Source organism: Pteronotus mesoamericanus, unplaced genomic scaffold, assembly GCF_021234165.1.
Source record: "Pteronotus mesoamericanus isolate MK-2021 breed Mesoamerican mustached bat unplaced genomic scaffold, CSHL_Meso_final contig_347, whole genome shotgun sequence".
Taxonomy (NCBI): Eukaryota; Metazoa; Chordata; class Mammalia; order Chiroptera; family Mormoopidae; genus Pteronotus; species Pteronotus mesoamericanus.
In genome coordinates, this window is record NW_026555137.1 from 2,247,993 (window position 1) to 2,260,599 (window position 12,607).

At 50.9% G+C, this 12,607-nt stretch overlaps 1 protein-coding gene across 7 annotated transcripts in view; it reads left to right on the forward strand.

Moving 5' to 3' along the window:
• Positions 1-5,163: 5,163 nt before the first annotated feature.
• Positions 5,164-12,607, forward strand: part of DENND1B (DENN domain containing 1B) — a 142,252-nt gene continuing 134,808 nt past the window's right edge. For 3 of the 7 annotated variants that reach the window (XM_054576553.1, XM_054576558.1, XM_054576555.1), the window contains exons 1-2: positions 5,164-5,440; positions 11,717-11,781. In XM_054576553.1, coding sequence (XP_054432528.1) covers positions 5,385-5,440; positions 11,717-11,781 — 121 coding nt within the window. In that variant the 5' untranslated portion in view covers positions 5,164-5,384. Of the gene's footprint in view, positions 5,441-9,687; positions 9,880-11,716; positions 11,782-12,607 lie in introns of those variants that run through there. The other 4 variants (XM_054576559.1, XM_054576554.1, XM_054576556.1 and 1 more) reach the window with 2 other exon arrangements.

Here is a 12,607-nt window from a genome sequence, read left to right on the forward strand (position 1 = left end):
TCGTAGCCTAACTTTTGCTCCTTTTGTCTCGCGGCTTGCTTGTTTAGTCTGTGCTTCCGCCAGTAAAGGCCTGTGTTTCGATGCTTAAGGGCTGGAAAGACCAGGGTTCGGGGCCCGTTGGTGCGACTTGGGGGCGTGATCTTTGGGTCGAACCTGTAAGAGAGGGAGGAGAACCGAGCCACGCGCTGTCGCTGTGCGGACGAAATGAAAAACTACGAGCAGAATGTGCATGGTTTCCCCTTCTCCTTCTTTCCCTTGCTCCGTTCAGCCACAAGCAACGACACCCACAAAGACCACATAAATCGCTGGGCAAACTTGTGACGTGTGTTGGAATAAGGGAGCGCACCTGAAAATTACCCTGGGCACAGGAGTAAACGGGGACTGACTCTCACGGTACTGCTTTAGGAAAAGCAAAGAGAAATGAGGAAGAAATCCAAAGCCTATAAACCACCGAGTGAAAAGCGTGCCTCCCAAGAGGTGTCCTGCGGGTTTCTCTACACGCGTGTCACTGCAGTGTGCTCAGCAGCTGTGGCTAAAAGCGGCAAAGCGGCTTTCACACCGTACTGCACGCAAACTGTCACTCCTGTCCTCTCGTGACAATCACCTCCTTCCCCTCTCCTGTTCTTTCTTCTCCAACTTTCTGGCTGATGATTCTGGTTGTCCTGGAAAACCGCGGATACCAGTAATCGGGGCCTGAAAGGGCCAGGCTTGTACAGATCTAGATTCCAAAGGGATTACGTTTGGGGGCTCCGGGGGAACTCAGGCGCCGGCCTTTGCTGAGGGGCAGCGAGGGGAAGCGGCAGCGTGGCACGAGGCAGGGAGGGTTAAACCTGTCCTCGGAGACTTGCTGACACTTCATCTTTGCTCTGTTTCGTTTTTAGGCTTTGGACTCCTTCACTGGAAGGTGCGAACAGCTCCCGGGAAGTCGCCACGGGAAAGCTGCTGCCGTCCTTCACGGGTCCCGCGAGCCTCATTCACACGCGGCTTCACGTTTGGGAGCTCTTCATACTGTGTTTCTAAACTAACCACTTACACTTGATTCTGTGCGTGGCAAACAAGCTGACTGGAGACGGCCAGCCCGGGCGGCTTCTGTCCTAACGTATTAATTAGGGTGCGCGCGTCTGGGGACGGCCCAGGGCAGAGGGAGCCACGGGGACTGGGCCACCGGAGGAGCGGCCGGAGATCAGGTCCGCCGCGGTCCTCGTGCAGCGACGCCCGCAGGGTCTGTAGACCGAGCCCGCCCCGGCCTCAGCACGCGGCCGGGGGAGGTGGCAGGAACTCCTTAGTGACCACTCCTTCCCGGGGGATCCAGGGGTGCGGCTCTCTTTTCCTGGATGCGCGTATGAATGCCTTTGTTGCATGCGTTTTTAGACTTTGTGGTCCATGTTACCAAGGAAACGGGACTCTATTTTTCCCTTTCACGCAGGGGCTTCTGGGGCAGTGCATCCTTAACGAAGATGGTGAAGCTGGTAACCTGAGCCTGAAAAGTGTAGCCAACGCTGAGCGCCCAGCGTGCTGAACAGCGCCCCTCGCAGGCCGGCTGAAGGCCTGGTGCGGCCGCGGCCTAGGTGGGGGCGTGGTGGGGAGGGGACACGGGCTCCCCCCCAGCAACGGCAGCGGGGGCCACGCCTGGGCTGCTCGCGGGCTCCCAGCTCGCCCTGTCAGTGCCGGAGCAGAGCTCCTGGCTCCTTCCTCACCCCGCACCGGCACGGTTGTCTTTCCCTCCGTCCCTTCCCAAGTGGCCAAACCCCTAATAGTGACAGGCCCTTGCAACAGGAGAATGTCCCATTGTTTCCACCGCGACCGGCGTCCGGGGCCTGACCGCGTCTCCTGGATCGCGGCAGCAGCGGCGTCTCGGAGGGCTCTCCCGAACCCTCTCCTTGGCTCCCACGCCTGGGCCCCTCCAGTAGCCGCCCACCGCAAGGAGGGTGACACACAGGGTCTCCGCCATGTTTGCAGATAACCCCCCCCCCCCGCCCGGGTCTGGACCTCCCCCCACCGGTCTGACCCGGCCTCCCCCTCGGGCTCTCTCCCCTGCTGCTCCGACCGGCCACCCTGGCTGTCCCCTAATCGGCCCAGCAGGTTCCAGCCTCAGGGACTCCGTGTCCTTGTCCTCTAGGCCAGGAGGCCTCATGCCCTAGATCTTCGCTCAGCTGCGGCCTGGCCCCCACTCCGCACGTCTGTCGCTTAGCGCCCATCCCCGCTCGCCTCCACGTCCCACGCCCCTCCCCGTCCCATTCTGCCCGGTTTCTTCCTGGCGCTCACGATGGTCAGAAATGTCGCCGCAGACGTCTTGTTGGTCTCTGCTAACTAGCTCACCAGGCTGGTTACTCCCTGAGGGCAGCGACTGCGAGGTCTCCAGGGATAGGAACGATGCTAGTTTAGTCAAAGAAGGTGAACTCCACCAGAAGAGGACTAACCTTTGCAACCAGCTAGAGAGTCCATACCAGGTGTTCCAGCCAAGTCAGTCTGGGAGCCAAGACACACGGGGTCCTTGGGGGGAGGTGAGGGGATGCAGGAGAAAGCCAAAGAGCTTAACCCCAGAGCACAGCGTCATGGAGGGGGGTGTTCATTCCAAGGGACAGAAGGAGATGGGACCGTGGCCACCGTGCACCAGGGGACAGCGCAGCCTGGCATGGAGGGAGCAGCCTAGAGAGGCAGAGAGCACGTGGGCATACACGAGACGGGAAGATTGGAAGCTCAGCTCCGGGGTCAGGTGATTGAGCCCCTCATAACACAATCGCCAGTTCAGACCTGCCTGGCCGCTGTTTCCGGCACCCAGTTCTTCTAACACACGCCTTTCCTAGGTGGCCGGCTGATCTTCGCTGGCCTTTTTTTTTTCCTAGGCCTCCATCTTGCATTAAAAAAAATCTCCATTTACATAATCCCCCCCATAGGTCATTTTAATGCAATGGGTTAAAAACCATATGTTAAATAGAGACTCATACCCCGAAGATATAAGCAGGGAAAATAACAGAGGACACTAACAAAGAAGCATAATGCAAGGCTCTGTTTTCGATTTACGTGACTGTTCATAGAGAATTATCCTTCAGCGTCGCCTTGTCATCTCTGAGAATCAGGAAATGCAGTTTCTAGACCTAGTTTGCTCCTGAAGGTGCAGGCGGACTACAGACTAAGTCCATCGGGACAGTTTCTTCCAGCGCTCGCTTTCCGTACCTGTAAAATGAGCAGTGGCGGCAAGTCTCGGTTTCTCCTAGTTTTATAGAACAAAGCCTTTTAGTTTGTTGCATAGCGATGCTTTTATTTATCCTACTTGTACAAAGGACTTTTAAAGAAAGGTCTGGCTACAAAAGTATTTCATGGTATTGTAATTTGGATATTTAAACACATCCATGAGGGAGACGACATATGATAATAAACAATTTTGAACTGAAAGAGGGAGACAGAGAGACAGAGGGAAGATCCTTATAGGCTTTATGAGAAAATGACTTTAAAAGATGTCTCAGGAAGCCCTGAACAGTGTGGCTCTGTTGGTGGGGTGTCATCCCACAAAGCAAAAGGTTGTGGGTTTGATTCCTGGTCAGGACACGTGTGTGGGTTGTGGGCAGGCAGGTCCCTGGGTGGCAACTGACTGATGTTTCTCTCTCTCTCTGTCTCTCTCCCTTGCCCGCTCTCTAAAAATAGATAAATAAAATCTTAAAAAGAAGTCTCAGTAGTATGTTGCAAGCTGACCCTTATTTCCTGGTGCCTCTGGCCTACAGGTTCTTCCTTGCAGGCTTTCTTGGAATCAAATGTCCTAGAAAGTTAACTTCCTGCTTTGCCACAGCCAGTACCTGTGCTACCTACTAAAAATCTGCATGTCACGACTTCCAAGAGACCCAGCTACTAAAAGCCGATCACGAAGCGCTTGACAGAAGTCACAGCCGCGAACAGGCTCCGCGCCAATGCGGTCAGGCCTGTCTTTCTGGTGTAGCGCAGCCTTTGTGCATGAAATGACAAAGTGAATCAACTGCTCGGACTCTCTGCTTCCTGCTTTGCCAGCTGGCTTGCTGGGTCAGCTGTCTCTAACTCAGCAGCAGGCCCCTGGATTGGAAGCCCCCCTTCTCGCCCACCAGGGGCCTCTCCTCGTGAACTCAGGCGCACGTTAAGAATCCACATCTGCTTATGCCAAGGGGAAGGGTGACATGTTTGTGTTCAAAACCCTCCAGGGGAATAAATGGCCTTATCGGTGTCACTGGAGAGTAAGAATTAGCAGCGCCTCTCCGGTCGTGTTCTTGAGTAACAAGGGTGAGAACGCAGTGTAATTACTATGCACAGTGACATCCTAATGTCACGTGACCCTGATCCACAGTCCAGCCCAGAGGGAAGTGAAGGGACGAGCCGGGACGTGGGGCGCAGGAAGAGCCTTCGGGCCACACGATGCAGGGGGTCCACAAAGTCACAGACTCCGAGGCTGAGTCATGGCCCCGAAGGCCAAGCTCAGCGCTCCCGACGGACAGACTCAGGAGGCGCGAGGAGAAGGCCGGGGTTGTGCCAGTGAACCGAGGCGGGCGGGGAAGACACTGAGTCCTCTTCACAAGGGGAGAACATCCCCCCCCACTAGGACCCTGCGCAGATGCGTGGAGCCGCCCCGTCCTCCCCAGAGAAGACTTTGCGGCAGAGCTGTTCTCACGAGACGCACTGGCCTGTGACACCAGCAACAAGGGCAGAGAGGGACGAGGCCCCTGCTTTCGAAGCCCAGGAGAAAGCTCAGTCCTTGTTTAGTTTAACCCTGGCCTTACCTGGAACAGCAAGGAAAGGGGCAGCGGTGGAACGCTGTGGGGTTTCGGACCTCTGGTTACCCCGCAAGCGCCTCCGGCTGAGGCATTCTCCCTTTGGTCTTGGTATTTGAGTTCGCTTTGCTTCCCTGTAGCGGCTTCCTTTTTCTCCCTGGAGTCGATCAGATTTATAAGTACACGTACTGTTTAGTCTGCTCATTTTCTTGTACTTCAGGAAAGTAGCCCTTGGCGCACGGGAATGTGGTTTGACAATTTCTCTGTATCAGGATTAGGGCAGCTTGGAGGGGTGACTGATTTAGTTGGACTAGGACTGTGACATCAGATGCTCTTACGTTTCCTCCAGTGCATGCCAAGGTCATTCCGGTTGGATACGATGACTCACTCCCTTGAGAGCATTGAATGGGTGTGAGCGGAGTCCCCACCCAAGGAAGGCCTGCTTGTTTATGGGAGCGTCCGGTGGGCGGGGTCAGGAGATTCTTCTCAGGCGTGAAGCAGGACCACACGCACGCCGCCCTGTTTCTTGTGGCACCAGCGAGGCCCCTCGAAGAATCTAGGAAGAAAACTGGACTTCTCTGGTTACGGCCTGTCTGTGACACTCGGCTTCTAATCTTTTTCTTCACACCGAGGACTGTTGTAAGGTTTCCGATGTCTGGCAGGTTGGCAGACAGAGGTAAAGGCGAAGCAGCAGAAGCCGGTCAGAGGTTAAGAGCATTTGATTCCGTAATTTCGGGAAAGTCTCCTGGAAAGAGGGCAGGGGGGGGGCAGGATGTCTTTGCTGTATTGTCTTTGAGAAGTTTGCTCTCTTTTTCAGTAACTGTTTAGGAGCAAAGGAAACAGATATCCTTCCCTACTTGAATTTTATAAATGTTTGGATATATTCATATTTGGTAATAAAGCTGTTAAGACTGATTTCCACCCTTTTGTCTCCAAACTGAAAGACTACTTTTTTTTTTTCTTTCTTGGAGTTGGCTTTCAAATGAACAGAGAATGCTAACTTTATAGCAATGAGAGGCAAAAGCCACTCAGAGAAGCACTTTGAGGAAAGATTTTGCTCCCAAGTCTTCTCCTCTGCCTTCTTCTCCATTTTAAAAGTGCTCTATGCATCATTCTGAAGGAGGTTTTACCTTTAGATTCCAATTTATGATATTGCTGCTAGGTATTAAAAAAATAATATAATTGGAGAATGTTCTTCTAAACTGCACTACCTCAGTTGATGCGAAAAGGCAGGTCCTGAGGAAGTATTTTCAAGATGGTTTTCTAAGGCCTTCAAGAACTTTGACTTGTTAAATACTTTATAGAGAGAATTTTTCTGCCACAAGAAATAAAGGTAGTATTACTATTAATAAGTTTCACCTAAGAACAATAATAGGCAACAGAGTTAGATGCCTGGCTCGGATGCACGTTGACCACGACTCATGAGAGTGGCTTCTAAAATCTCACCGTGGCTCTGGCCGGTGTGGCTCAGCTGGCTGGGCGTCCAGAGTCAAGAAAACCCAAGACGGCAGGAAAGGTGGATTTTTAAAAAATCCTCACCGACACACTTTACCATGAAACTACAGAAAGCTAAAGACAACTCAAGACAAATGAAAACTCTTAAAAGCTTTTGGAGAGAAAAGACAGATTACATTCCAAGATAGTTTTAACAATTAGGGAAGCTGGAAGACGGTATAACCGTATTGGATGGATCCAGGAGGAATAATTGTCAACCTAGAATTCTTTGTCAGTGAAAAAAAATACTGTTCAACAATGAGTGAGAGAGATACAGTCCCACTCAAACAAAAAATACTATGCCAGCACCTCTAGTCTATCTGTAGCTGGAAGGAGAGCGACCACAGGTGGACCTACGATGAAAATAAGAAAGGGGAGGAAAGTGAGTGGTAAACTGGTAAATCCAAGCAAAGAGTGACTGTATGAAACATTAATAATGTACGGTAGCTTGGAAGGGTGTCCTAAAGGTCCTGGTGTTGTTTGGGAGAAGGCTGTGTGTTGATAAACTCTGGATTTAGTCAGTTAAAATTTGCCTATAAAATTTCCAGGATAACCACCAAATGAACAGGAACAGAATACAAAACTTCCAACAGACAGGGGGAGAAGGAGAGGCATCAAAAAAAATCAGTCAGACCTGGCTGGTGTGCCTCAGTGGATTGAATGCCGGCCTGTGAACCAAAGTGTCGCTGGTTTGATTCCCAGTCAGGGCACAGGCCTGGGTTGTGGGCCAGGTCCCAGGTTAGGAGTGTGCGAGAGGCAACCACACATTGATGCCTCTCTCCCTCACTTTCGCCCTCCCTTCCCCCTTCTCTAAAAATAAATAAAGTTCTCTTAAAAAAAAATCAATCAATTCTTAAGAAGGCAATAGTGAAAGAAAAAAAGAACACAAGTCAAGAGAAAACAAATGGGAAGCACAACATTAGAAGGCAGACATACATTTAAATATAGCAGCTCAATGTTCTAAATACTTGATTAAGAGCCAAAGATTATCAGAGGAGAGTAAAAGTAAAAATTAACATGCGGTAGATAAATCTGAAACATAATATCTTGGAGAGTGTTAAAGTAATAGGATGAAAAGAGATATATGAATACTCTGCAGATACTGATCAGGAGAAACCTGTTTAAACACTAAGGCAAAAAACATTGCTGGAGTTACAGCCACAACATAATGATATATTTACCAGGCAGACAGCCCAGTTATAAACTGGTTTGCATATTATAGCACAGCCCCAAACTATATAAAGCAAAAACAGACAGAGTTGTAAGTGGAGATAGACGAATCCGCCGGCATAATGAGGAGATTTTAATTCATCTCTCTCATTAATTGAATTGCGTCAAGCAAAGTCAGTCATAGAAAGATGTCAACAACACTTGATCCAGGACATATTTTTAGAACATCTTACCTACGAACTGCAGAACACATATGCGTTAAAAATACGCAAAAAGTTGAAAAGCTCACCAGTTTAAAAGATCAACGGCTGACAGACTTTGACCACGTTCTTTGACTACTGTGGCCCCAAAGAAAGGCTACTGTCCATTGTCAGGCAGGAAGTATTGTTGCTGAAATAGGATCTCGGGAAGATCTAATCCTAATGTGGAGGTTTGCCCTTTTCAGACTTCCCATCATGCATGTCAGAAGTTGGGCATGAGTGTCGCTAAAATTATAACCATTGGTTTAAATAACCATATCACTAAGAGAAGTGTATACAAAATTCTCCGTGTTTCTATCTTTCATCTGACTAATATCAGAACAGATAAATGAACCTCTTGATTATGGTCCACTTAAAAGCTAGTTTAAAAAATTTGCTTGGTGTGTGCATCTATAGTATTTTCCCTTTACATACTTAATGCAAACTGAAAAAAAAAACAAATTTATATTATATGGGGGTATAACTGTCACTTATATCCCAACAAATGGGTGGGGGAAACCTATGTAGGAATATTTTCACATCGCAAATTAAAAGCTCTTTGTGTGGGCACCTGGGTAGGGTTCCTTTTTAGGGGTCGAGAATTAATTATAATGAAAGGAGAAGTTCTAGACATTTAGTAACACTTGGAGCAGAAGTGGTTTTTAGTTCACAGAATTTTTTTTTCCCAAGGTTTTGCAGAATGGTAACCTATTGGACAGAAACAAGTTTTATTTGGGGGAAAAAATGCCTGTGGTATAGTTTGCTTAATTGTGAAACTGAAATCCACAGAATAATGTCTGAAGAGGTCAGACAAAATCTGTTGCACTTTTAAATGTGAACACACGTTGTTCATGTGATATGTAATCATTCCCATCCTACGAACGCAGGAACTGAGAAGCTGAAGCGAGGTGGCTCAGCCCCAGCCAAGCTATGACAGCCCGGTGTGCTAAAGCATGTATTTTTTTTTATGTCCCCATTATGTCCTGCCCTCATTTTGGACTATTCGGCCTGCGGCTCCGCCACATACCTGCTGCTGTTGCCTGCGTAATGCCCGCCTTTGGCAAGAGCGTTTATAATGGGCGTAACTGAGTTTCACTTGAGGCTCTTAAGCCTAAATTCTGTACCGAATTCCTGAGGCTCCTCGTTTGACGAGGACGTGCCACAATTCGCCTTTTTCCGACCACATTCTGTTTCCTCTCCTCTTATCTTCGGCGAGAGTCGAGGGGGAAGCCACACCGGTTTGGGTGGCCAGCACGGGGGCCATGCGCCAAGGGTGGGTGGTAACCGTTGCTGGCAGGAGCCTCCAGAAGGTGTCTGTGCCCCGGCGCAGCTGTGGACTGTCTTTGGAAGGTTCTTTATGAGGCTTTTCCTCCAGGGCTTCCCCCAGGATCCTGGGGACCAGGGAGGACAGAGGGCGGCCTGTGAGGTGGAGGTCACGCACCGGCAGGGGGACCTGCTCTTGCACACCCGCCCCCAGCTGGCTCGCTGCCTCTCCATCTGTTATAAGGTGCTGGTTGCAGTATGTGTCCCCTGGAGTTATGACACGTCCTGTGCACACGCCGGCTTTTTCCCCCACCTGCGCTGGATCAGCAGCCCCCCCCACCCCGGCCCCCCGCCCCGTCCCAGGCCTCTTGCCCCAGTGCGCTCCTAGGGACCCTTCCACTCCACCTGCCACCGTGAGTGTGTCCACGACTCAGTCCTTGCTCGTGCTGTGGGTGCAGGCGCGCCTGTGACACCGCAGTGGCCTATGTGGCCGGTGCTCGCGGGTGGACGTCCCCCAAGGAGAACGGGGCAACCCCGGGGTTGCACACCGCAGTCCCCAGGCCCCGGCTGCAGGGGGCCAGGCTGCCAGGAGGCCGCCGCAGTGACAGGAAACGCCCCCACCCGCCGCGCCCGGGACCAGCGCACGGCGCCGGGCATCGCGGATCGCGTTCCGCGTGGACACCGCACGGGCGGAGGCGGCGGCTCTTGGCAACTGGGGGACGCACCGCGGAGGGGCAGCCGCGCGGTCAGGTGCCAGGTGCGCGCGCCCCGCCCCCGCCCTCGCCCCGCCCACTTCCTGGTCGGCGGCGGCGGCGCAGGAACTGAGGCCCCGGGCGGCGGGGACACGGGCCGCGCCCGCATCTGTCACAGAGGCCGCGGGCGGGCGCGCGGGCGGTCGGGCGGCGACGGGGGCACCTGAGCGCTGCCCTGCGCGACCCCCGAGCGCGCGCGCGACATGTGACCATGGACAGCAGGACGCGGTGAGTGCGCCGCTAGGCCGCGGGCCTGGCCACGTCCCCGGCGAGCGCCGCCGTCGCGGCGCGGGCTTTAGTGCCCCGGCGGCGCGGGGCGATCGGCCCGGGCAGGGCTACCCGGCGGCGCCCTGCGTCCCCCCTGCAGGGGCCCCGCCTCCGGCGCTGCTGCCGGGAGGCGCCGCGCACCCGCTTCCACTTCGATAGTATTTTCACGGGCTAGCGGAGCCTGCCAGCGCGTTTTGCTTTTTGTTTTCCCCCCGGGACATTCAGGAGGTCCAGGGCGTTCGGAACCAGTGTGGGGATTTTGCTTCCTCTGCGCTCTCTTTCTGTCTCTCTCTTTTTAAATCCCGAAACTTACTTGGCAAAGAATTCCTTTTTTCTCCCCTTGCCCCTCCTTTCTCACTTCCCTTTAGACTTGAAAATAATGACTATCCTGTATATTTGTATGACTGCGAAACTTACACAGTGTAACGTAGTCGGCATTTAATTTTTACACCTAAGAGACATACTGAGGAATATTAGGAAAATCCTGTAGTGTAATTTTCTGCAGTGTTTGAAATCATTGGCCGGGGGAGGGGGACAGGGAGGGGGCGGCCCCCTATGATGTTAAAGCAATTAATTGATTTTTGACATAATCAACTAATGTCAAAAGCATGCTTTTGAGAGGCGATGGCCTGAGTCAGATTATTACCATTTAAACAAATTAATAGTGGGAGGGCTGAGGATATGGGTAATTGCAAATTAATTTATATGGCTTGTCACTTCCTGCTTCTGGATTCTTGTCTTGTAATAACATTGAAAAAGAAAAAAAAAAAGGTTTATTTAGAAGCCCAAAGTGGCAATAGCATTTGAAGGAAGTGCATGATAAAAACTGGCAATGTACAAAGGCGCTAAGGTCTCCTTACTAGGAAAAACTGAAATATATTAACACTTTGGTCACGTGGATATTGTGGTGTCAGACCTTAATCTTTTATCTTCTGTCAGAAAGAGATTAAAACAGAACTCTGTTCTGAAAAAAAAAAAAAAAGGTGTCTCAATAGATTTCAATTCACTTTTTGAAACCAAGCCAATGAATAGGTTGAATGTATGAGAAGTTCGTAAAGAAGCTGGTAATTTCTGAATGGAGCCAAGCAGCCCTACTGTTGTTCCTAGTGGGAGAATCGAATGTGGAGGCAGATGTCTAATTTCCCCAAAGATAATTGACATAAAACCTAAAGCAAGGCTTTTTGTGTTGGCCTTGGAGTCTGTGTATAGTCTGCTCCTTTAAACATGCTAACGCAGAGCAATTATATCTCAAGAAAAATATGTGCCGAGCATCACACTTGAGGAGCATTATAGATGTGTCACGGTCGTCAAGAAGGTGGCAGGTGGAACCAGGTTATTCATAGCTGACACACTGCGAGTCCTTTGAAGGAAGTCTGAGAACCTGCTGTCGTGCTTCGTAGGCAGGAAAGGTGGAGACGCTTAGGAACCTGTGGCTTTTGTTTTGATTCTATGAGATAAAGGCAATGCTTTACGGCGATACATCGCTTAATTCTTCCCAAAGGCCCTCCAGATGTATTATTTCATTTATAATCCTCGCAATTATTCTGTGATGTGAAAGAGGCACTTTGTAGGTGAAAAAACAGGCTCACAGGTTAAACGTCTTGCCCAAGTCTCAGGTCTGTTCAGTTGCTGAACTGGGGGAAACAACTTTATTTCTGCTATGTTGGGGTCATATAGTTATGTGGCATCTATTGAGACAAGAACAAGATTTATTATTAGAATTATGAAAATATTGACTTTATAGAGATGCTTATTTATGTCATAGCAAATAAATATAACGGAGTTCTTTTTCGTTTAGGGAAAATCCAGAAAGAACCTTTGACTTGGTATTGAACGTGAAATGTCATGCTTCTGAAAACGAAGGTATGTGTGTGTTATCAATTCTTAACGTGACTGAGCCTGTCCGAACAGCTGTGCCCATGGCGGATGCGAGGTCTCCGCCCTGAGCTTGCAGAAATCCTGAGTTTCATTGCGGCAGCCTGATTTTCCGGTGCATGCTGGGGGTACAGGTTACAGCGCAGCCTTGCCATCGGTGGACCGAGTTGTGGCGGAAGGCGACGCCGTTTCATTTTCTTTCATTCGTCTCCAGCAATTTAGCCTCTGTTTTAAACACCGGTGCAAAGTCTCCGCCGGGGCAGCGGGGCCACACGGGTTCCCTCGCGATGTTGCCGGAACAGCGCCGGCCGCGCGCCTTACACGCGAGCGCAGCACGTTCGTGGGGGAGGAAAACAGCCTGTGCTCTTTTCTGGAACGGCTTCAGCTCTCGGTGCTGTACAACTTCCTGAAAAGAAGAGGACGCTTGGCTGGTTTATGTCCCCCCCACCTGGGTCACGTGCGTGTACGTGTCTGTCGGGAGGGGCTGGTGGAAAGATGGAGGGCCGTCTTCCTGCTTCTTCCTCTCAGTGCATCCTGTGTGATGTGTGTCCTCAGATGTCACGGGTGTGGTTTTGCTGCTCATGTACCGGGACCCTAGGTAACAGGCTGAATAAGTGCGGGGTCTGTGGACCTGACGTGTCCATTCTCGGCGACACTTTTAGTTTCAGAAACTGGCCAGCAATTATATGCTTTTTTTTTTTTAAAGCAATTATATGCTCTTAAGCAATTTGGAGCTGCACACCTTAAAATAGAGGAGCCCAGCCCAGCTCCGCTGTGGCTGCGTGGGCAGGACTAATTTTAGGTAGGAAGCCAC